Source organism: Saimiri boliviensis, chromosome 15 (assembly GCF_048565385.1).
Source record: "Saimiri boliviensis isolate mSaiBol1 chromosome 15, mSaiBol1.pri, whole genome shotgun sequence".
NCBI classification, from domain to species: Eukaryota; Metazoa; Chordata; class Mammalia; order Primates; family Cebidae; genus Saimiri; species Saimiri boliviensis.
The window spans coordinates 25,377,505-25,399,680 of NC_133463.1; the positions used below are offsets into that span (position 1 = coordinate 25,377,505).

General features: G+C 40.1%; 1 protein-coding gene across 1 annotated transcript in view; it reads left to right on the top strand.

Moving 5' to 3' along the window:
- RDH10 (retinol dehydrogenase 10) overlaps positions 1 to 20,600 on the top strand; it is a 31,539-nt gene extending 10,939 nt beyond the window's left edge. Inside the window, exons 3-6 of the mRNA XM_003942627.4 lie at positions 14,452 to 14,550; positions 16,251 to 16,396; positions 17,993 to 18,124; positions 18,232 to 20,600. Coding sequence (XP_003942676.1) covers positions 14,452 to 14,550; positions 16,251 to 16,396; positions 17,993 to 18,124; positions 18,232 to 18,355 — 501 coding nt within the window. The 3' untranslated portion in view covers positions 18,356 to 20,600. The remainder of the gene's footprint in view (positions 1 to 14,451; positions 14,551 to 16,250; positions 16,397 to 17,992; positions 18,125 to 18,231) is intronic.
- The last annotated feature ends 1,576 nt before the right edge of the window (positions 20,601 to 22,176 follow it).

Genomic DNA, 22,176 nt, shown 5'->3' on the forward strand with positions numbered 1-22,176 from the left:
GCAGAGTGCCCCAGCAGAGTCCTTAGCCATTCATTGCGGTATTGGGTCACTACGAACCCTGTAGTTAATACTTAACTGCTCACACACTGCTTATTCTCTTCTCTCACATTTGTTTTTACTCTGATCATGCTTCAGACTTTCAAGATCTTTGGCAAATTGTAGTGAATCGGTTTTAGTAACTTGAATATATCTAAGCCATGACAATCAGAAAATTTAATAGCCTCACTTGAGAGTTAGAAGAATTTTAAGTAGGAAACTCCTTTACATTTAAGTTTTTTCTTGAGTTGAGAAATATTAATAGCAAATTTATCTAAAATTTCTGCTTTAATTCTTTCAGAAACTAAAATTAAGCCTGTTTCAATTATGCTAAGTAGTCTATTTGCATGTGTCTAACCCAGAGATCCACCTATGTGGATAAATGTACAGATGACATGGTATGTTTGTTTGCTTGTTTTCGTATGCTCAGTAATAAGTAGAAGACGTGACTATGGTGCAGCTAAAGTCACTGGACCTGGGAAAGTCCGAAATACCCGGGATGTTTTTGGACCCCCAAACTTGTACTATACTGAAGTTCCACTAGGGGGTGTACTGGCAGGGTGGATTTGTATCTTATTTCCTGCACATAGAACCAGTGTTTTCTGGAGAGAAAGGGCCTTTTGTAACTAATCTTTGGAGTATGACAAAATCTAAAAGTCCTTAAGAAATAGAGAACTATTTCCTGCCTCAGCTGAATGGGTTAAGTCCAATGCTTTGAGCCTGTAACTCCAGAGATCAGATTAAAATGTGTTAATCTTTCTTATCGGAAGCTAGTATGGTAGTTAGCTATTCAAAGAACTAGCATGTCTAGATTCTATCACTGACCTAGAAGCTCCTTTAGGCTGAGACCCCATATAGACATAATTGGAAAATAACTCAGAATTCTGATTCTTTCTAAAGCATACAGCTGGTCCCCATAATAGGTGGCCTTTGGAAACTTCCCTGTTACCATGAATTATCATTTTGGGAAGTTACCATTGTTCAGAACCTAGGCTGGCAGAGCATGGCCTCAGGATTCAGTCACATTTGCCTTGACATTACCTGGCTGGCCAGTTTCAGCCACCTGCATCCCTGGGTTTACACAGGTCTATGCCATCTCACACTGAAAGGGATTTGAGGGGATGGACACCTTTTCATCTGGTCTGAAGGAATGCTAACGTTTTTTATTTTAAGAGCTTCCCCAGTGTATTTCATTCTTGAATTTTTTTCTTCTTTTTTACTTTATTTGTCAATTCTCTTAAAATTCAAGTTCACACCTGTCAAGGACCATTTTCCTAAATGCTCTGAAACTAAAATGAAGTGAGCCACGGGAGAAAAAATGAATATCCTCTTATAATCATCATAAAACTTTCAGCACTGCAGCAAATGCTGCTAGAATATTTAACAAGTAAGGGCAATTACTGCCGCAACCTTGAGTGCTGTCAAATTAGCCCCTTACAATGACAAGCCACTTAACAATGAATTCACATTTGGAAACAAAACATTACTTGGTCTGTGAAACTTTCAAAGATCACAGAAAGATGTGTGAAAAGTAGCAGTGGTGGTAACATTGTATTTTTTGGTTTGGAGAAAAACCACAAGTGTTTCTTATATGCTGCTTACATAAAATGTGAATTTCTTGCCTCTCCTTCAAATAGCTTAGTACTGGAATTTTGGAATATTAACATGGTTCAGCCTCTTGGTGTTATCCTAAACAATAGGGCTCAAAATAACATAAGTTTAACTTATGTAAACACATGGGTATTTTGAGGACAAGTGAAACTTAAAATTCAAAGCCTGAATCTTCCCACCTGCAAGTTGTAATTAACATACTGCCCCCTACTGATTTCTTAAGGGTTTTTTACATGGGCTAGTTCTACAGTCTCTTGGGAAAAAGAAGCATAAGGTATAACAAATTATTACTTTTTCTTTTTTGTGTAACAAATTATTTTTAAATGCTTTTGTATTGTATTATTTTTATTACGTTTGCTGGACTCTTCAAGTGTTACAATTTTTATTTATAACAGTCATTTTCTGCCTGTAGTAAAACAGGACTAAATAAGGAGGATTAGAAAAGATGTGGTGTTGGAAAGTTTTGATGTTGTTTTCCAGCACCATCTGGGACTTGAGATGAAAGGAACTAAGTGGCTGAAGCAACTGCTTAGCAATGTTTTTTGAGACTTCTTAGGTCAGATACCATGTTTTGACCAGAAGTATGGTCTGGCTCTGTGTGGAGGGCAGGGAGGACTGGGAGCCATACATAGTAAGAACCAGGACTTGCAGGAACTTGAAAAAACAACCTAACCAAAAATTGATAGCACTTAACAACAAAAATAATTTCTAAATATATGCTCGATTAGCCTTATGTACATTTACTGAGGTTTTATATAGCACTTATATTTACAAAGCCTTTTCATAAACACTTCTCTTGTTTGAGCCTCACAGCAACTCTGAATTAAGAAACAACCCCAATGGGCCGGGCGCGGTGGCTCAAGCCTGTAATCCCAGCACTTTGGGAGGCCGAGGCAGGTGGATCACGAGGTCGAGAGATCGAGACCATCCTGGTCAACATGGTGAAACCCCGTCTCTACTAAAAATACAAAAATTAGCTGGGCATGGTGGCTCGTGCCTGTAATCCCAGCTACTCAGGAGGCTGAGGCAGGAGAATTGTCTGAACCCAGGAGGCGGAGGTTGCGGTGAGCCGAGATCGCGCCATTGCACTCCACTCTGGGTAACAAGAGCGAAACTCCGTCTCAAAAAAAAAAAAAAGAAAGAAAGAAACAACCCCAGAGAGGTAAAGGGATGTCCCTAAGGTCACTGCCAGGTAAAGAAGAGCTAGGACCCAGACCTTCAGCGTAGGCTTTCAGGTTAGAGCCTGTACAAATACTTAGCTGTGGGCTACAAGTTCAAAGCTCCTGGTATAGTAGGTAGATTTTCTTATGAGTCACTTATGGGTTTTGCCCCGTGGTATAATGTAAGAATTAATCTTCAAATGTTGATTTTTTTTATTAGCATGATTAGTTTAGCAATAACTGATTAACCCTAGCTTAATATTCCCAGAAAGCTTTCTCTGTAGATTAGACAAGCATGTAAAATTCAAGCCTGAAGAACCAATACCACACTAGAATTGTATTACCAAAGCCCAACTTGTATATTTCTGGGCCTTCTCTGTAGTTTTCCATAGCTTGTATTGGAGGGAGTTCTTTCCTTGAGAATAGTGTAGTGCATTCTTGGTCACGGGCTTCCTTCCTTCTCTTTCTAGTTTGCCTATCAGCATTGACAAACTAAACAAAAAAGTCACGAATGGAAAGGGCTCTTCTGCAAGGACTGGCTGAACAAAGTTCTATGAATAATTGGTACCAAAATATCAGTTAAGCGTGGTTTTAGTTTAGTTCATTTTGTTAGCTTATCTCCTAACAAAATGTAAAACCTTTATTCTGTTATATAATAATCTTAAGGGATCAGAATTCCAGATAGCTTCATAAGCTTTGCTTTTGAAATATTAATCATGGGTTTTCAAAATTGTGCAGTTTGGGCTGCTGATAAAGTGTCCAAACTTATGGTCCAAGCTTGTGATTTATAAAGGGGTAATTTTTCCCAAAATGGAGTTTTCTCACAGGCTTACCAGAGTATAAAAAAAGCCTCTATGGCTCACTTGTCCAAGGTAAAGTTGGAAAGTCAGTGAGGTAAGTGCCAAGGCTGATGGGGTCTACAGTCCCTGTCTTGAAAGCTTAAGCCTTCAAAGCCTCTGTGGAGTTGGGGCAAGGATTTGAAGTCTTTTAGGTTTCTTCTTTGCGAACCTTTGTTCTAATGGAATTGGGTGGCTTGCTAGTGTTAAAAATGGATCCAAGGCAAATAGACATAGACAGTCCATAAAGTCCCATGGTATTCCATACAAAGCACTAGGTGCTCTTGATGTTGATTTGAATTAGCCTTTACCTCATAAATGCTAGCGATAGGGGGCACTGGGAACAGAAGGAGGATAAATTATTCTGCCTGTATTGCTGAACTCTTAGGAGAGTTGATCGGAAGCCACATGAGGTTGGGAGTAGATAGATTGCTAGGCTCACTCTAGAACCTTGTTCTCTGCTTGGGGTCCCGAGTAGCCTCAGCAGCCCCACCTAACTACTGAATCCGAGTCTGCATTTGATTCAGAGCCCAGGTGATTCCTACGTGCGTGTGCATCAAAGTCTGAAGAGGAACTACTTTTCCCACTTTTTCAGTATTCCATCTCTCCCCAACCCACACACACTTTTTTTTTTCTTTCCTGAGCTAACCAGCCCTTTAGGAATCTTGTACCTAGGAAGATGTCAGATGGTGCACTCTGGGGCCCACTCCGATCTAGGTTTATTTTTTAAATTTTCATTCAGGTGCAGTGTCTGAAAGGAAAAGTCCAGGTGCCCTTTAGCTCACGCTTCCTCTTAGTTGCTGTGCCCAGGGTGGAGTTTTCACAGCCCTAAGCACCAGAGCAGAAAGTCAGGTCCAGCCAGTGAAGAACTGTGTGACATGGCTAGATAATGGAAGGAATGGTGTCTCACTTAAATTTGTTGTGCTTAAAAGGGAGTTTTCTTTTTTCAGTTCTCATAATTTAGTAGTAATATTTTAGGTAGTTTAACCAGAGTTGTGATTGGTAAGTGATTGGTGTGATCTTTTATTACATTTCAGTATTGTTCCTCTGTGAGGTAGCTAGAATATATGAGACTTGTGGGATCAGTATTATGGTCCATTAAAGGTACTTCTTTATTTCATGGTGGATTGGTGGTTTGAAGTATAGAAACTAAAAGTGTTGATGTTTTGTGCCCATATTTAAGTTACTGGCTTTTATTTTTTTCCAATTTCCAGCTCAGAATCTACCCCAAACCTAGGAAAATGTCATTACAATATGAGAATGAAAACTTAAGGGAAAATCATCCCTGGAGTATATGGGACTTACTTTGCTAATGTGCGTGTTCTTTCTAGTGAGCGGTTCTCCTGTGGGTGATTTTGCCCCCAGGGGGCATTAGTAACATCTGGAGACATTTTTCTTGTCAGACTATTGGAGCAGCTACTGGCATCTAGTGGAGAGAGGTCAGGGATGCTACTTAAACATCCTTCCATGCATAGGGTGGCTTAAAATTACCCAGCCCCAAATGTCATGGTGCAGAGATTGAGAAATGCTGTTCCAGAACACTGGTTCCCAAACTCAGCTACAAATGGCAACCACCTGAGGGACATTGCCTCCTGATACCTGAGTCTCCCCATTGGAGATTCTGGTATAATTGGTCTGGGATGTGTCCTGAACGCCAGGAGAAAAAGCTCCCCAGGTGATTCTAATGTAGCAAACCACTGATTTACAGGAATGTTGCTGTCTGCAGTCTTTAAAATCCTTTAAAGGAGGTTCACAAAGGTTTATTTTTGTTTTTCTACAATGCCTATCCCAATATAGGTACCTCATAGACCCTCATATATAGTGAGTGAATTCTAAGTTGTAACAGTGCATGTTTAAAAACAGAGTAAGTTTTCAGGTGTAATCTCTTGAATATACTTACCCTTCGTTTAGGTAAACATTTTAATTTTTTTAAAGACTTTACAGTAAGCAAACTAGAAAGCAGGGAAGAATTTGAAGTATTTACACTTAGGAATTACAGGGGTTGATGATCATGGGGACATTGAGAGCTGTGCTGTTGGAACAGGAGCTAAGAAGTCTGCCACTGCAGATGGCCTGAGCAGTGGCTAAGCTCACATGCATGTGTTTATGCGTCACGGAAGTAGTTACTGGTCACTAGAGCAGAACCGAAGCCTCTACCCTTTGGAATATCTGTCTTTATTACAGTTTCTGGGATGCAATTTGAGTCTGGGGCAAAGCAAAGGGATTTTTGACAGCCTGTTTGGCAAGCTTTTTGGCTGCAATTCTGTGGGTTATTTTCATTATTCCATAAAGTTATTAAATAGGGAGAGGGGCCTGAGACTGAAGGAGATCATTGAACACTTGTTTGATTATCTAGGGCCTGGCAGGGGAAAGATCAGGGAAAACAGCATTTCAGAAACAGTGTTCAGCATTCACTGTTTAACACATTGAGCCTCCATGGACTCAAGTGAAACACAGAATAGGATGATTGTTTCACATAAATAATTTGTAATTTTTTTAGTAGATAAGAGGCATACATTCAAGTTACATTATGTTAAAAGGCACAGCCGTGGCATCATAGAAATACTTAATGAGATAGTTTTGCTGATCACTCAATGCTGGCCACTGCACTAATGGAGTTCATTCCTTATTGAGTCATTTACGAGAGTCTCAGGCAAATACCTCAGCATGACCTCAGTATTTTGGGTGTCTGGTAGGAATTGGAAAAATTATTGTTGACTATAAATCGTAATATATTTGAGATGAAAAAACTTTGGAGATCTCTTTTGTCTCACAAATGAGTTCAGTCAAGGTTCGGAGAGTTTAAGTAACAAAAGGAAGGTTAGGTAATTGGCAGTCTGGACCAAGTGGGTTTCTGGATTCCAAAGGCCAGTGTATTTTCCAGACAAATGGAGTTTTAAGTCACCTTATTTCTGGTATTTCTGCATAGTGAGCTCTAAAATGTAGGGAAATGTTGATATCTGTGTTGCTGCTTTGAGGTAAATTCATCCTGTCCCTTAACCTGGGAAAGACAAGTTAATGAAGTGTTTATTTTTGCTGAATAACTAATGGTGTCATCATTGAGGTGTTCATTTGAAAAGCCTGGCTCTTTTATTAGCTTCTTGGTTGCAGGGCAGCTGTAGGAGTATTCTTGTGCATGTGTGCTAAGTACTAACTGCTGATGCTGTTCAAATATTACACTAATCCCTGTGGCTCACAATAATAAATGTTTTTAAAAGGATAGATTTAACATTGGCACAAATTTGACTATTATGACATGTTCTTTAGTCTCTCTGTTATCTAAAGAGTGAATGTTTTGTCTCAATCTGATAGAAATTAAGATGAACATTTTGTTAAGTCTGAGAGAGTAGTTCCAGGCTTAAGTATCTTGGGGCTCTATTGCACAATTGGTCAGGGGACCTTTCTGTCTCTACAAACAGACCCAAGTAGGAAAAAGAGGCTATTATGCAACACACATGCATGTTAGAATTTCTGTTGTCAGCTGCAACTAGAATATTTAAAGTTGGTATTGCTAGCAAATACAGATTTAGGTTTTACTTCCTAATTAAAGATATGATTTTATAATGAAGATTTTTTTTTTTTTCAAATAATACTTTCAACAGTCAAAGTAAAATGTCTAAAGTTTGGTCAGTATACTTAATAAGTAGATACTTTTAGAGGTACTTTAGCCATTATTTTCCTTACTCAGGTGAGCTGGTAGTATGTCACCATTTTACATTTTTTGAACATATTAATGATTTATCCTATTAACTTTAACACAGTTCACTATGTTTATTTTATTTTATTTTTATTTTTTTTAAAGACAGGGTTTCACCATGTTGGTCAGGCTGGTCTTGAACTCCTGATCTCAGGTGATCTGCCCACCTCGGCCTCCCAGAGTGCTAGGATTACAGGCGTGAGCTCTCGCGCCCGGCCAAGTTCACTATGTTTTAAGCACCTTCAGCCCTTTTAGGATTTATGGTCCTCTTTGGAAGTGAATGTCTACTCTTTTTTGAATGTTAGGATAAACACTTAAAAGCAATTCTTTTAAAAGATGCCTTTGTTTTTTTTAATTGATCACAGGACAATAAATTGTGAGGCTACAGGGATTAGTGTATCATTTGAGCAACATCAGCAGTTAGTACTAAACACACATGCACGAGAATACTCCTACAGTTGCCCTGTAAAAGTTTGTGCTTTTGAATCATTTTCCAGGAACAGTGACCGAGTTTTCAGAGAAGAGCACCACCAGATGTCATTTTAGCCTTGTAAATAACGGAGAGTGTTCCTTTGCGATTCTGATAAAGTTAAGTTAACTCTGGCAACCACACAGGCAGAAGGGGTAGAACAGCAGAGGAGAGTTGTTCAGCCATGTGAAGGGTGCCATGAGCATTTCCGGACAGACGTTCTTTGTTCAGTGGAGTCTTGATGGTGCTCTTTTTCACTCAAAGTTTATATCTTGCTGTTAATTGGGGATTCTGAAAATCCTTAAGCATACATGAGAAAACTGCACTGTGCTGGTGGTGTTGATCTTTTTCCTAGCATTAGATAATTTATGGTCCTCTTTGGAAATGCATGTCTACTCTCCTTCTTGCATTGCAAATAGGAGATAAACACTTCAAAACGATTCTTTTAAAAGATGCCTTTTCTTGAATTGATCACAGGACAGTCATGTATGTGCACAAAAATAATGAGGCCTTCTCCTACTGTGAGAAATTAACTTTGTTTTCCTCTTAGTGCTCAGGAACCTAGAATTGCTTACAAATATGGAAAACACATTCTGTTTCACCTACACCTTTAAAATGTCATCAATCTCAGAATTTCAAAAGTCAGACCTTGCCGGATACCACATTTCTTCACATTGACTTTTGTTTCACTGTAGGCTAATTTGTCCTGACAGTGCAGCTGCAGGCTCTGAGCTGCACGGTCTGTCATTAAGAGTACCAAGAATGGTCTGGAGAGTCGAAGCTGTTGGAAGTTAATTTGGCGTAAACTTTACTTTAAAAGATTTCTCGAGCTATGACATGTCATGTCTATGTGCAGTTACTTACATGTCTGTTTAAGAAGTTCTTGCTTATATTACAAATGTGACCTTTACAGTTATCTTTCAAAGTGCCCAGTGCTTTGAAGAGGAACCCTGAGGAGCTAAGGAGATATTAGACTTGTTAAGCATGTTTCATAGGAATGTCAGCGTCCATTTGAATGTCCTTCCTTTTTTTCTTTTCCTCTTTTTAATCATACAGCAATCCTGTCAGCTGGTAGCAGATTATGGTATTGGAATCTTGTGATCAAAGTAATCATGGTAATCAAAGTTCTAGCTCCACTTTTAATAATCAAAGTCAGTTATTCAAAGTTTTCTCTTTTGCAAATAAGAAAATCCCTAGGCCCTTCCAACTCAAAATTCTGTAAACTTCCTGGTTCACATATTGGTTACTGACTTTGAGACCCCCTAAATCAAGAGTCAACCATATTTTCCTGATGAAGAGCTTTTCTCTTCTGTATTTGGACAGTCAAGAGGACACAGGAATAGAGTGCAATTCTCTGACTTACATTCAGCATCTAGGAAATCTTGCCAGCCAGCATGGGCACCAGCTCGCTCTGAAGACTGATCACATGTACTGCCTTTAGCGACCCGTTTGCTAGGTGATAACTCCTGAACTACACAGACCATCATTATAGTTGATGTAACACAGTAGTCCTGTTGGTCAGTGAATTATCCGTGCTGCCCTCTGAGATCTGCCCATGCCTCACAGGCACGAATTTATACTTAAGCCATTTGGGTGTGTGTTTCAGATTTGCCCTTTATGTTCTTCTGACGACTCTTTGAGACAAAGTTAAAGATTATGAACCTTTGCTTGAACTGACTGGTGTCATGGCAACTAGCACTTCACCTTTTGCTGGTCTCTACCTCACACATGCTACAATATTTGTGCACATTAATAATTCATTGCAAAGTGCCAGATTTCTTTGTGCTGTCAAGCAGTGTCAAGGACAGAATATGCTGTGCTATCTCAAATGTCATCTACCAGACTGTTGAGGGCAAGAGTAATTAGAAAAGAAAACTAGTCAGGTTACTTGGGAAAATTCCTGAAAATGCGATGCTTTCTAGTCACCCAACTATAGCATTTTTCTTGCAAAGTATGGAATAGAATTCATGTTGATCAAAGTTTGTTTAATAATGCGCCCCAGACATAAGGCAGGAGTTTGGAGTAATTGCTCGCCTCTATTCAGGCAGCAAAGGAAATGATTAACAGCCTTCGTGCTCAGTCACGTGTACTGAGCTCCAGCAGGAACCTGAGCACAGGCTTAAAAGAAACCCAAGTGGTCCTCATGTGGGTGCTCCCACCCCAAGCCTCTGCCTTTGCTCGACGCAGAGCAGAGCTGAGTAAACGTTTGACACCAGCTTTAGAAACAAGCCCTCTGGGATCTCTGATTAGCTGCCCTGGATAGCTTTCTTAGTCTCTCAATTCCCTCCACAGCTCTTTGGTGGTTGTTGATGTTGTGAGTTGTTGTTACAATAATTGCAGGGCTGCCTGTAATTGATGAGACTTTCAAATAAAGAATATGGGTCTTTGTCTGAAAACATAGAAAATGCAAAGATACATTAGATTTAATTTATACAGAAGGCCAAATTTGTCCTTGATTAGGCAAAGAAATCACGTTTTCAGCTGAATATTGACCGACCTGTGCTTACAAAAGAAAGCAAAACAAAACAAATAATCTCCCTCTCAAAAGAAAGCTTTATATTACAACCAGCCAACCTGTGTCATACTTTAGTCTTTGAAGTTGGAACATATTTCCCCAAATTTTTATAGCCCACAATTGGAAAAGATTTTATTCACATGGCCATACCTGGATCGTTTAGTTTCTCCTTCTCCCTTCCTCTCCCTACCTACCTGCCTCCTCCCTCTCTGTCTCTCCCCCTCGCCCTTTTTTTGTATCCTTTTCCTTTAAAGCAGTAACTTAACTCTTCTTCAAACAACTTGGGGGTGGGGGGAGGGTCCCACGGGGGGGTCCCACAGTGGGAAGTGTTTCCCCAAATCACATTTTTTGGACTATGCAGCCAAGGTACCCTCCTTATGGACAAACTGGAACTATTTTATTTAAGTTAATACCACCAATTTATTTCAGGACAAAAAGGGGAGGGGACATTAATCAGTCTCAGAACCTTGTAACAAATTACACTTAAAGAACAGTTAGGAACTTGTTAATCTTCTGTCACCTACCTTGATGTGGTGCTGGGGGTCTGGATTAGTCATTTAACACTTGCAGGCAAGACCAGAGCACGTGAATACAGGGAAGTCATGAGAGCCAACCTGCTGTGGTGTCTGAGTTTCTAGTCAGAGCCAGCCACTGACTCGAGTTAGAGTGGACATGTGAGTGAGTGATTCAGACTTGCCAGGTAACCAAGTGGCAGGTTCTAATAGGAATTTGATATTTTTTGTTTGTTTGTTTGTTTGTTTTGTTTTGTTTTTCCATGAGACATCCCAGTAGGGAATTTGATATTGGACATAATTTCTTAGGATTTAATATTGAGTCCTTATACTTTAACTTTTAAACAGAAAGGTAACTAAGACCCTTTATGTTAAATGTATCACTGTCTTCCAAGACTAGGCAAATTTTCAGTACTTAAAAATGCTCTCTGGTTAATATCAAGAATATGTTCTGTTGTTGTTTGTTTTTTAGCAACTTGAATTCAAATATACTCCAAGAAAAAATATGTTTTATACTTTTTAGCTAATCTGGGAACAATTAATCATAACTAGATATTTTTTTAAAGGCATAGAGGCTTGATTGCTTAAGGATATGTTTTCCAGTTTTTTGAGCCAGGGTCTTGCTCTGTCACCTAGGCTAGAATGCAGTAACATAATCATGGCTTACTACAGCCTCAACCTCCTAGGCTCAAGCAATCTGTCCACCCCAGGCTCCCAAATAGTTGATACTACAGGCACACACCACCATGCTCAGCTCATTTTTTTGTATCTTTTGTAGAGGCAGGTTTCACCGTGTTTCCTAGACGGGTCTTGAACTCCTGGACTCAAGTGATCCTCCCACCTTAGCCTCCCCCAAAGCTTGGGGATTACAAGTGTGAGCCACTGTGTGCAGCTATTTTCTAGTTTAGATTGGAACATATAAACTCCATTGTGATGTTACTTTATTTCAATTCTGTGATATAATACCCATGTATAACTTACAGAGCCTAAAGTTGAACCCATAATAACCTGAAGTACCAGTTTTTTACTTTTTTGGTAACAGATCAAAATAATAATTACTGTCATAATTACTCTTTCTGTTTTTACTACTACAAAGAAATACAGTCAAGCTGAAACATGTGTATTTCTTCCTCAGCGGTGTACTAGGGCAATGCAGTAATGAGAAGTGTGTTCATTTGTTGTATTAGTCTGTTCTCCTACTGCCATACAGAAATATGTGAGACTAGGTAGTTTATAAAGAAAAGAGGTTTGATTGGCTTAGGGTTCTGGGGCTGTACAGGAAGCATAGAGGTTTCTGCTTCACTTCTGGGGAAGCCTCAGGGAGCTTTCAATCACGGTGGAAGGCAGAGGGCATGCAGCAGCACACGAAGCAGGAGGAAGCGAGAGGATGGGGCCTGCACACATTTAAACAACCCAATCTCACAAGAACTCACTCATTATCCCTAGGACAGCACTAAAACATGGTGCTGAACCATACATGCAAGATCACTCCTGTGATCCAGTCACCTCCCACCAGGCCATACCTCCAACATTGTGGATTACAATTGAGATGAGATATCCGAACCGTGTCACTAGCCCTCCTCCACAGTCCCTGTCTCAGTGTAGCAAAGTAATTCTCCCTTAGTACTTGGAAGACTGATCTGGGTCTTCCAACTTAGTCTAGGACAGTCAGACAAATAAGTATAAGACAATGAAAATCAAAATACCATAAAACATGATATAATCATGTGTCAAGGTGAATGGCACTAACCACTGACTAAACATCTTAGAGAAATATAGACAAAATGAGGTTGGCCTAGAATAATATTAGATAAAGGTTTAACACCCTAACTACCTTCAATAAAGAATTATTAGGAGACTCCAGCGACATGAAGCACTTTGAAAAGTATGACAGACTATATAAATATGTGGTGAATATTACTCTTTGATTTACATAGGAAGGGTTTGGGGTAGATTATCAGAAGAGTTCATACGTCAAAAGACACAGGTGAGAATAAGCATTTCATGGGTACTGGTGAGGAAACTCAGATGGTGTGAGTTGAGGTGGGGTGCTACATAGTGTCTGGGAAAGACCTCGGGATACTTCACAAAAGATTTCACGTGGCACCTGTATGAATAATTGATGGGAGCACAGAAAAACATCAGAATCAATGAAATTTGTGTTTTAGATCTTTACACACAAAAATTACAACAAATTAGATAGGGGCAAGGGCAGTAGCTCATGCCTGTAATCCCAGCACTTTAGGAGGCCAAGATGGGAGGATCACTTGAACCCAGGAGTTCAAGACTGTCTTGGGCAACATAGTGAGACTCCCTTCTCTAAAAAAAAATTAAAAATTAGCTAGGCATGGTGACATGCACATGTAGTCCCAGCTACTCATGAGGCTGGGGCAGAAGGATCACTTGAGCCCAGGTGTTTGAGGCTGTAGTGAGCTATAATTACGCCATTGCACTCCAACCTGGACAACGCTGCAAAACCCTGTTTCTCCACCCCCCTCCCCCACCAAAAAAAACTACAAACCCAAATTGGATTCATGCAAAAACTCAGTGATACCTTAGCCAGCAAATCCTATGAGACAGGAATGCAGCTCTTCTTTAGGTCTGCTCTGTAGTGTTTGGTTGTGTGGGTTTTTTTAACTTCATAAATCATGGGAAGCTGTGCTGGCAGTAGGAGATAACTCAGCAGTAGACAGATTGCTCTTTGCTGCTTTCTTTTAAGAAGCAGGTTATAAAACTGTTGGGAGCCTGGTAGAGTAGTTAATAGATCATCATAAGCAATTTGAAGTAATTTTTTTTTTTTTTATACAGCCTTGCATTTTGTAGGCAAGCGAGCTAGAGAGAAAAGAGTTTAGTGAATAAGAAATCAGTGCCACCTCTGATTTTGTGCCACACTCTCTGCCTCCCTTTGTGGCCAGTCACCTGCCTCTATGGCAGAGTCCCTGCAGTGAAACCATATTGGAGTGTGACTGTTCAGAATGACACACGTTCTTGTCAGTGCACAGTTAGTATTATGATACATTTTTCACAAAAATAGTTCTATAATTTACCCTGTTTTTTACATCCTAAAATACTTTGTCTCCTGCTAGAACACTTTGGTAATAAGCCTTGGAACCCTAGAGCATGCTGCTAGAGTATCTCTTCATTGACGGGTCTATTACTAAGTAGACATCACCATAAGGCACACATTAATACAAGGCACCTGTTTGTAACAGGCTGTGGTCGGTCCTTCACAAACCATGAGATAGCTGCACTGAAGTGTCATGAGAAGGAACAAATCTCTGGCCTGGGAGTACTTTAAATTAGTAGATAACTGTACTTGAAAGGTGATTAAGAAACTTCTGCCAATAGCTCTCTTCATCTCTAGACACTGTCCCCAAAAGCTCTTATGTTAACAGTCTTATTGGTCACAACTTATAATAGGCTTGCCATGCCAATGATGCCTTGCTAAGTTAGCCAGACACTTAAAAGATCTTCTTTTTGATCAATGTAAAATATCTTTAAAGGAATTGGGAAATGTGACATCATGTGGCTAAAAATTTGTTTTGTGATCCTGGATTGTGTTTTAGGTGAAATTCATGACATCAGTTCTAAAACTTGAATCTTACTTTGTTTCAGACCACTAAGGCTTTTCTTCCTACGATGCTGGAGATTAATCATGGTCATATTGTGACAGTTGCAAGTTCCTTGGGATTGTTCAGTACCGCCGGAGTTGAGGTTTGTCAGATATGAAGCATTGCTTTCATTCAATCTGCTTATCCTGTGATAAGTACATCAGAACCTCCAGGAGAGCACCTGCTGCCCCTCCATTCATGAAAGCTGCACGAAGGTGCTCTGCGTGTGTGCCGCATGTAGGATGTTCCAGAGGAACCCAGGGCCAGCCACTAGAATGGAATTCTAAGCCAGTTGTGGTGGTGCACACCAGTAGTCCTAGCTACTTGGGAGGCTGAGGTGGGGGAATCGCCGGAGCCCAGGTGTTCAAGACTGCAGTGAGCTATGATGGCACCGCTGCATTGCAGCCTGGGAGACAGAGCAAGACCCTGTCTCTAAAACAAAACAAAAAAAGGGAATGGACTTCTATGTCATCTGCCATAAAATCTCTTACACTATTTTGACAAAGCAGCAGCAACAAGAGAAGTAGATGGGCCAGCCCTCAGTGTGCCAGTTTTCATTAGCAGCTTCGCTTGATGATGGCGGAAGGCACAGGCCAAGAATGGAACCACGGAAGGCTGCAGGGAACAGAAGAATGAGGCCAGAGGTTCACATTGGGTTGTGGTCACCTTGCCAAAATTGAGCTGTTTGTATTAATTAGCCTATCAGATGAGGTGGTCAGGTATCCTGCATCATAAGTCTGTAGAATTATAGAACTGGGTTTCATCAAACCTTGTTCTTCACCATATTCAAATTATAAAGCATGTTGATGTATATTGTTCTATCCTGTTTGTCCTGTGCATGCCTGTAAAACTGAAACATCACTACATGCAAATATGCAAAAGGATACATTATTTAAATAGCAGCTACATCAAGGGATCCATTTCTAAAGTTGGGCCATGTACAAAGAAATGTTTTTCTATATTGTGTGCCCTTAAGTTAAGTTCTAGTTTAAGATTACAAGGCATGGTTATCATTTTCATTTTAACTTCACCGTAAAAAGAAAGTCAAATCATAACAATTTATAGCCTAAGCTAGAATTGCCTTTGTTCTTCTTGCATTAATTTAAACAAACTGGTTTTTCTTTCTTCTTTACTGAACAGGAGACCATTTGTAAATTTTCCAGACACTTCAAAGTGAACCTCTCTCCATTTTAACTTCAGGTCGTTAGCTTTCATAGAATCCTTAACTTCCCCAAAGTAATATGATACTTAGTTGATGTGGCAAAAAGTATTCATCTGTTTCTGCTGTTGCTTTGAAAATATTATTTCTGCACTGAACCACATCAGGTATCTGTCTTTTTTTTTTTTAATTTTTATTTTTTTGAGATAGAGTCTTACTCTCGCCTAGGCTGGAGTATAGTGGTGTGATCTTGTCTCACTGCAATCCCAGCCTCCCAGGTTCAAGCGATTCTCCTGCCTCAGCCTGCTGTGTAGCTAGGACTGCAGGCATGTGCCCACCACGCCCGGCTGATTTTTGTATTTTTAGTAGAGGCGGGGTTTCACCATTTTGGCCAGGCTGGTCTCGAACTCCTGACCTCAAGTGATCCAGTCGCCTCAGCCTTCCAAAGTGCTGGGATTACAGGCGTGAGCCACTGTGCCCAGTCAGGTATCTGTCTTTTAAAATGATTTTCTTATCTTTGTCTAGTCACCTGTAACCCTATGTATTATACATTTAACCATAGTAATAGGACCAGGGAAGCTTCAGTTTGGTTGGGGTTAGGGGCATCTACTTAGTATTTCTGCTTTCTCCCCTCTCTAACTCAGGATTACTGTGCCAGTAAATTTGGAGTTGTGGGTTTTCATGAATCCCTGAGCCATGAACTAAAGGCTGCTGAAAAGGATGGAATTAAAACAACCTTGGTTTGCCCTTATCTTGTAGACACCGGCATGTTCAGAGGCTGCCGAATCAGGTCAGTGAGAACCTACATTATTGCTAATAAAAAGAATAATCTTGGGAGAATATGTGGAATTGGACTTTCAAACATAGTCTTCCTATCATTTGACAGTCTGTGGCTTTCGTTGGTCAAGACTTGTAAAGCTTGTAAAATTGGTGTATAAGATTGGCAAGGGAGAGACTGGTGCCACATTGATATCAATTTGCAGAAACTAATCTAGAAGCATCAGATAGGAAATGGCTTCTCTGTAAGGAGAAAACATAAGTACCTAGTCTTTTCCTTAAAGCTCATCTTTTGGAGTTATTTTGTTTATTTAATATTGGTATTGGTAAATAAGGATTCCAGAAGAAAATTTCTTCACGTGACTTGGGTCTAGATATGAAACAATGTCACTGTCACAGAGAGTAACGTGCCTTTCTTCTGAAAAGACCATTGAATATTACACTACAGATTTGGAAACCTCCTTTTTGCAGCAAGCGTGTATAACTAGATTCACTTTGGCAGAATGAGAAGAACCATTTAGATATACTGAAAAATGAAATAAAATACCCACACAGAGAGAAAGGAGGCATGTGGGAATATAGATGTCAAGTTACACCTGACTTGAGCTCAGCAGAATAAACAAAACCGTGAATCATTAAGACGATACTTGTGAAGACATGCTTACTTTGAAATCTTTGCTTGGGTGAATTTGAAAGGCAAAGGAAGATAACCAAACCAGTTCCCTGTTGGTTGGGGGCCATTCTTAACACATACTAAACTGAACAAGCAGCAAAATAGGTGGAAGGTGATTTGAATCCCTCCAATGTCAGGCTGACTCCAAGACTGAAGTGGGAAATGGACTTTAGCTCTGCCTCTTATCCCACACATGTGTGTTTGTGTGCGCATGTGTGTGTTGGTGGTTCGGCTTGGTTTGTTTTCCTCGTATGTACTTGGGAAGCAGTTGCTGAGGGTCTTGCAGAGCTCTGTTTCCTCCAGCGTAGTGCAGCAGCAGGTGCAGGGATCCAAAGCTATGGTGGCAAAATGAAGAATGAAAGGAATAAATTGCACACCATCATTTCAACATGTAACCCAGTGAATTAAACTGAAGATAGGATGTCTGTCTATATGCCCTTCATTTCATTTCTACATGCCCCTAGAGAATATACCTTAGCTTTCCCTCTTCCGGCATCCTGGAAAGTGGATAGCTGGCCTTCCTTTCACTCTGAAAGCTTATCCCCTCATTTTGACTACACCTAATACTAAAAGCTTGGCATCTGGCTTGGGGTTAGTGTTTGCTATGGCAAACACCCTCTCCTCTTTCTGTTGAAAGCAAAACATAGGAAAATAATTTTAAGTACATTTTAAGGCATCTTAAAAACATGACTTTCTCATCTTATGGAAAAGCAGATCAATTTTGCTTTTTTTCCCCCACCTTGTTTTGCAGACTGTGCCAATAAAATATGTTCATAGCAGGAAAATTTGGAAAATACAGAAAAGCACTACGAAGAAAACAAAATGTACCCAAAATCCCATCACTCAGATAACATCACTGTTAATGTTTTGATATGTATTTCCAGTCTTTTCTATTGTGTTAATTCTTCATTTTGTTTTTGAATAAATAACTTTCAGGAAAGAAATTGAGCCTTTTCTGCCACCTCTGAAGCCTGATTACTGTGTGAAGCAGGCCATGAAGGCCATCCTCACCGACCAGCCCATGATCTGCACCCCCCGCCTCATGTACATCGTGACCTTCATGAAGAGGTAACTGGGAGGGGTTCCCTCACTGACCGGGTCTCTCCACGCCTGCCCGACGTCTTAATTAACTTGAGACTTCAAGTCTGCTAACAGCTGTGACTTTCCTTTTTCAGCATCCTCCCATTTGAAGCAGTTGTTTGCATGTATCGGTTCCTAGGAGCGGACAAGTGTATGTACCCCTTTATTGCTCAAAGAAAGCAAGCCACAAACAATAATGAAGCAAAAAACGGGATCTAAGAATCTTTTTGTATGAAATAAATTTACTTCTATCAGAAGATGATCAAGACGTTTCAGTCCAATGCACATCAGCATTACTGACATTTTATGGATTCTAAACTTGTGTTGTTTCTTTTTTAAATCAACTTTTTAAAAAAGTAAAAGTGTAAATTAACTGACTAGAGTACTTGGAAAATGTGATCAGTACAAGTGAGCTTAGGTTGTTGCCAGCAGGGTCCTTTTAGGCGGAACCCCAAAACCAGTCAAATCTTTAGAGAAGCTCTGTGTGACATCTTCAGGTTACCGTTTTTTTTTTTTTTTAATTCAGCAGGAAGTCTAGAAATGATAACTAGACTGTATGTTTCATGAGTGTGATTCTTCAGAATTCCCATAGAGTTTATTCATTCTTGTCATTAAACTCTAGCCAGTTGACATCTTTGCAATTTCAAGGACTGATAGTGCTGTATTTTCTCATGTTTTCTAAGTTTCCGTTTTGCAAGGCCTAGGTGGCTTTTTAATGGTGTTTGTATGTTCAGCTCTTTTGAAAAGGAATATTGAAATCTCTATCAATTGAAGTAAATGATGTCTGAGTATTACAGTAAAAGTGACCAAGTCTCTTTCTTAAAGTCACAATGACTAAAGTATTAGCTGAATTTTTTTTTTTGTTTTGAAATGGAGTCTTGCTCTGTCACCTAGGTTGGAGTGCAGTAGTGAGATCTCAGCTTCACTACAACCTGTGCCTCCTGGGTTCAAGCAATTCTCTTCCCTCAGCCTCCCTAGTAGCTGGGACTACAGGCTCATGCCACCACGCCCATCTAATTGTTGTATTTTTAGGAGAGACGAGGTTTCAGCATGTTGGCCAGGATGGTCTCCATCTCTTGACCTCGTGATCTACCCACCTCGGCCTCCCTGAGTGTTTGAGATTACAGGTGTGAGCCACTGTGCCAGCCTTTAATTTTTATTATCTCTGAAATGCTTCATTGTCTGGAGACCTAATTATCCAAAAAGATCATATGTTTTCTACCTATGAATTTTGCTGCATACAGAAAGTGCCCTTTCCTCAGGAAGTTGCTGTGTTTCATTTCTTTGGATGGACTCTTATCTAGAATACACAGCAGCTCTGCAAAGAAACAGTTTTTAAAAATGGGAACTTCTACATTAAAAAGTCCCCATTTTTGTGCCAACTATGATTAGTGAGAGGGAGAAATCTTATTCTATGGCATATGTATGGAAGGGTGTAAAGATTCTTTTGAAAGGTTTATTCACATTGTAGAACAGCAAATGACATTTTTACAGTATTTTTTTGTAAAGCAAACTATTTTGTGCCTTGAATTTGGTATATGTGTATTAGTGAAACATTGTAAAAGTGAACTTCTACCTCTGTATCTAAATGTATACCATCCACTTGTAAATTACTATAAACTATTATGTGATTGCTTTTTTTTTAGAATGTCTTGTTTAAATAGTGGCCAATGTTTAAGGCTATTAAAATAAGCCAACTTTTACTAATTGGGGAGTTTTATAAATGACTGATTAAATTTAAAGAATTAACTTACCTGCAACTGTGTGATTCTTAGTTATCAGCAGTGTTGTCAGGAAAATTGTGTTCTCTTTAAAGGTCATCTTCCACCTTAGTTAAGAAAAATGTTGGAATGGAATAGTTTTGGGAAACAGACGTTAACAACCTAGGGTGCCTGCACTCAAATAGCCAATGTTACCACACCCAGATTACATACTTGATTAAGGGCTTGTTTGTACCAAAAGTGGGGAAACAACCCCATGACCTGTGTTTTAGTTTGGCTGCACCATAGATGGAATCTGCAGTGTCTACAGATAGGAAAGGTCCTGGTGTGTAATAATGTTCCCAGTGCAGGGCTTGAGGAAGAGCTCTGTTGTATGTTTCCACTTCTCTTTATAAAAAATAACCAAACCTTGTGGCCCATACAACAATGGAGGCACTGGTTGCCTCATAATTGTCAATCATGGACCTAAATAAGTACTCTGAAGTAGTCTAAACAATGCCAGGTGGGGACAGATATACTCAGAGGTTATCCAGGTCTGCCTCCCAGCCAGCCTGGTGCACACCAGACCTTCCTAGAGAAATCTGCTAGAATTTAATAACCCACTTACCCACCTAAAACTGAGGAAAAGTCTTCACATCGAATTTTATTCTTTTGTGTTGTAACTTAAACCTATTTCTATTTTTGTTTGTTATTGCCCTTATAAGGGTGTCCGTCTCCAAATTCAATAAACCTAATTCATTTAACTTTTTTGTAGAAGTCTTTCATTCCCATGTCCCAACCCAGTTCAGTCAATTCTGTGGCTCTTGAATGTTGTCCAAATTCTGCCTCCCATCTTTAGCTGTAGAGTTTGGAAAGGGATACAGTTAATGCAGGTTTAGCACTATGGAATTCCTACAGGTTGCATTGCTTCCTCCCAGTATCACATTCTTATAAATGCTACATTGCTGATGGTGTGTGGTGTTGTTTCTAAACATGAAATTTCTAGGCAAGTCTGCCTGTTTGTGTTGATCACTATGTAATTGCCAAGGCTGCTTTTCTGGTTGGTTATTTATCTACACCAACCCCCACCCCTTAACATGAATGCTGACTTTGAATATGTTCTCTTTTTTTGTCATCTGGCCCATTCATGTGAATGTTCAGGGCTGCTGGACTCAAGGCTGACCCCCTAAGGAGTACCACCTCTGTCTGAGCACCACCCCCAGCTCATACTGGCACTCTCCCTTTCTCTAACCTTTCAACCGATTTAGTGATAATTGAGTGGGACCCAGGAATCAAAAGTTTCGAAGCCAGCAAAGATAAATTCCAACTATTGTTTTCCCCCTTGATCTACCAGATCTGCTGCTCTGTCACAAAAGATTAGATTAGCCTGACAGGATTGAGCGGCATAATGCCAGGCTGTGAGGGAGGGAAGGAGAGTGTGTGTGTGTGTGTGTGTGTGTGTGTGTGTGTGTGTGTGTGTTAGGTATCCTGTTACCTTGGAAGGCTATAGCTTTCAAATTTTCTCAAGTTAAAAAAAAAAATGTCATTTTAAAAGAAAATATTTTCTTTTCCAACTGGCAGAAATAATTCTAAATTGCCGTTGACCTGAATGTTGGAAATTTGCTTTTGCCTCCAACAAAATAAAAAATCAGTAAGGGTTGGGGAACAGGGTCATTCTTTCTATGCCAAATTTATTTCCAGTCCCTGAATTAGAAGAGTAGGGAAAGCAAGGGTGTGATGGCTCCGAAGTGGTGAGATGTTGGTCCTGGGCCCATGTAGTTGGCTTTTGCACACCATGCATCTGCTAGGCTGAAGTGCCCATCCCAGAGACTCAAGGATCCTGCAGGGAACTCACAAGTACACATATGTGTGTCTTTATGTGCACATGCCACAAATGAAGCCTCAGAGTGTGACGACATCTCATCTCAGTAAGGGAGGGAAAGGTGGCCTGGAAGGTTGGAGATGCAATGGGTGGAGCTGGGAATGGGAGTTTGGGGATTCCAGGGAACAGATTCTCAGGAGAGGCCCAGACATCAAAAAAGGTAGCTTATACTAATTGTGACTGAAGCAGAACATGGGAAGAGAATGATGTGTGTTCCCTAAGAAGATCCCACCTTGAGAATAGCCTTCATTCCAGGCTGAGGAATGGGCCCTTCATTTGATACAGAAGAGAGAAGCCCTAGAAAGTTTTTTTAGCAGGAAAGTAACAGGAGCAGAGTTGTGAGTTAATAGGATCAATTAAGCCACTGTGAAGAATTTCAAGGCACAAGAAGCAGGGACCAGTGAGGAAGCAGGGACCAGTGAGCAGGGAAGCTATTGCTGTAGTCCATGGGGAGATGG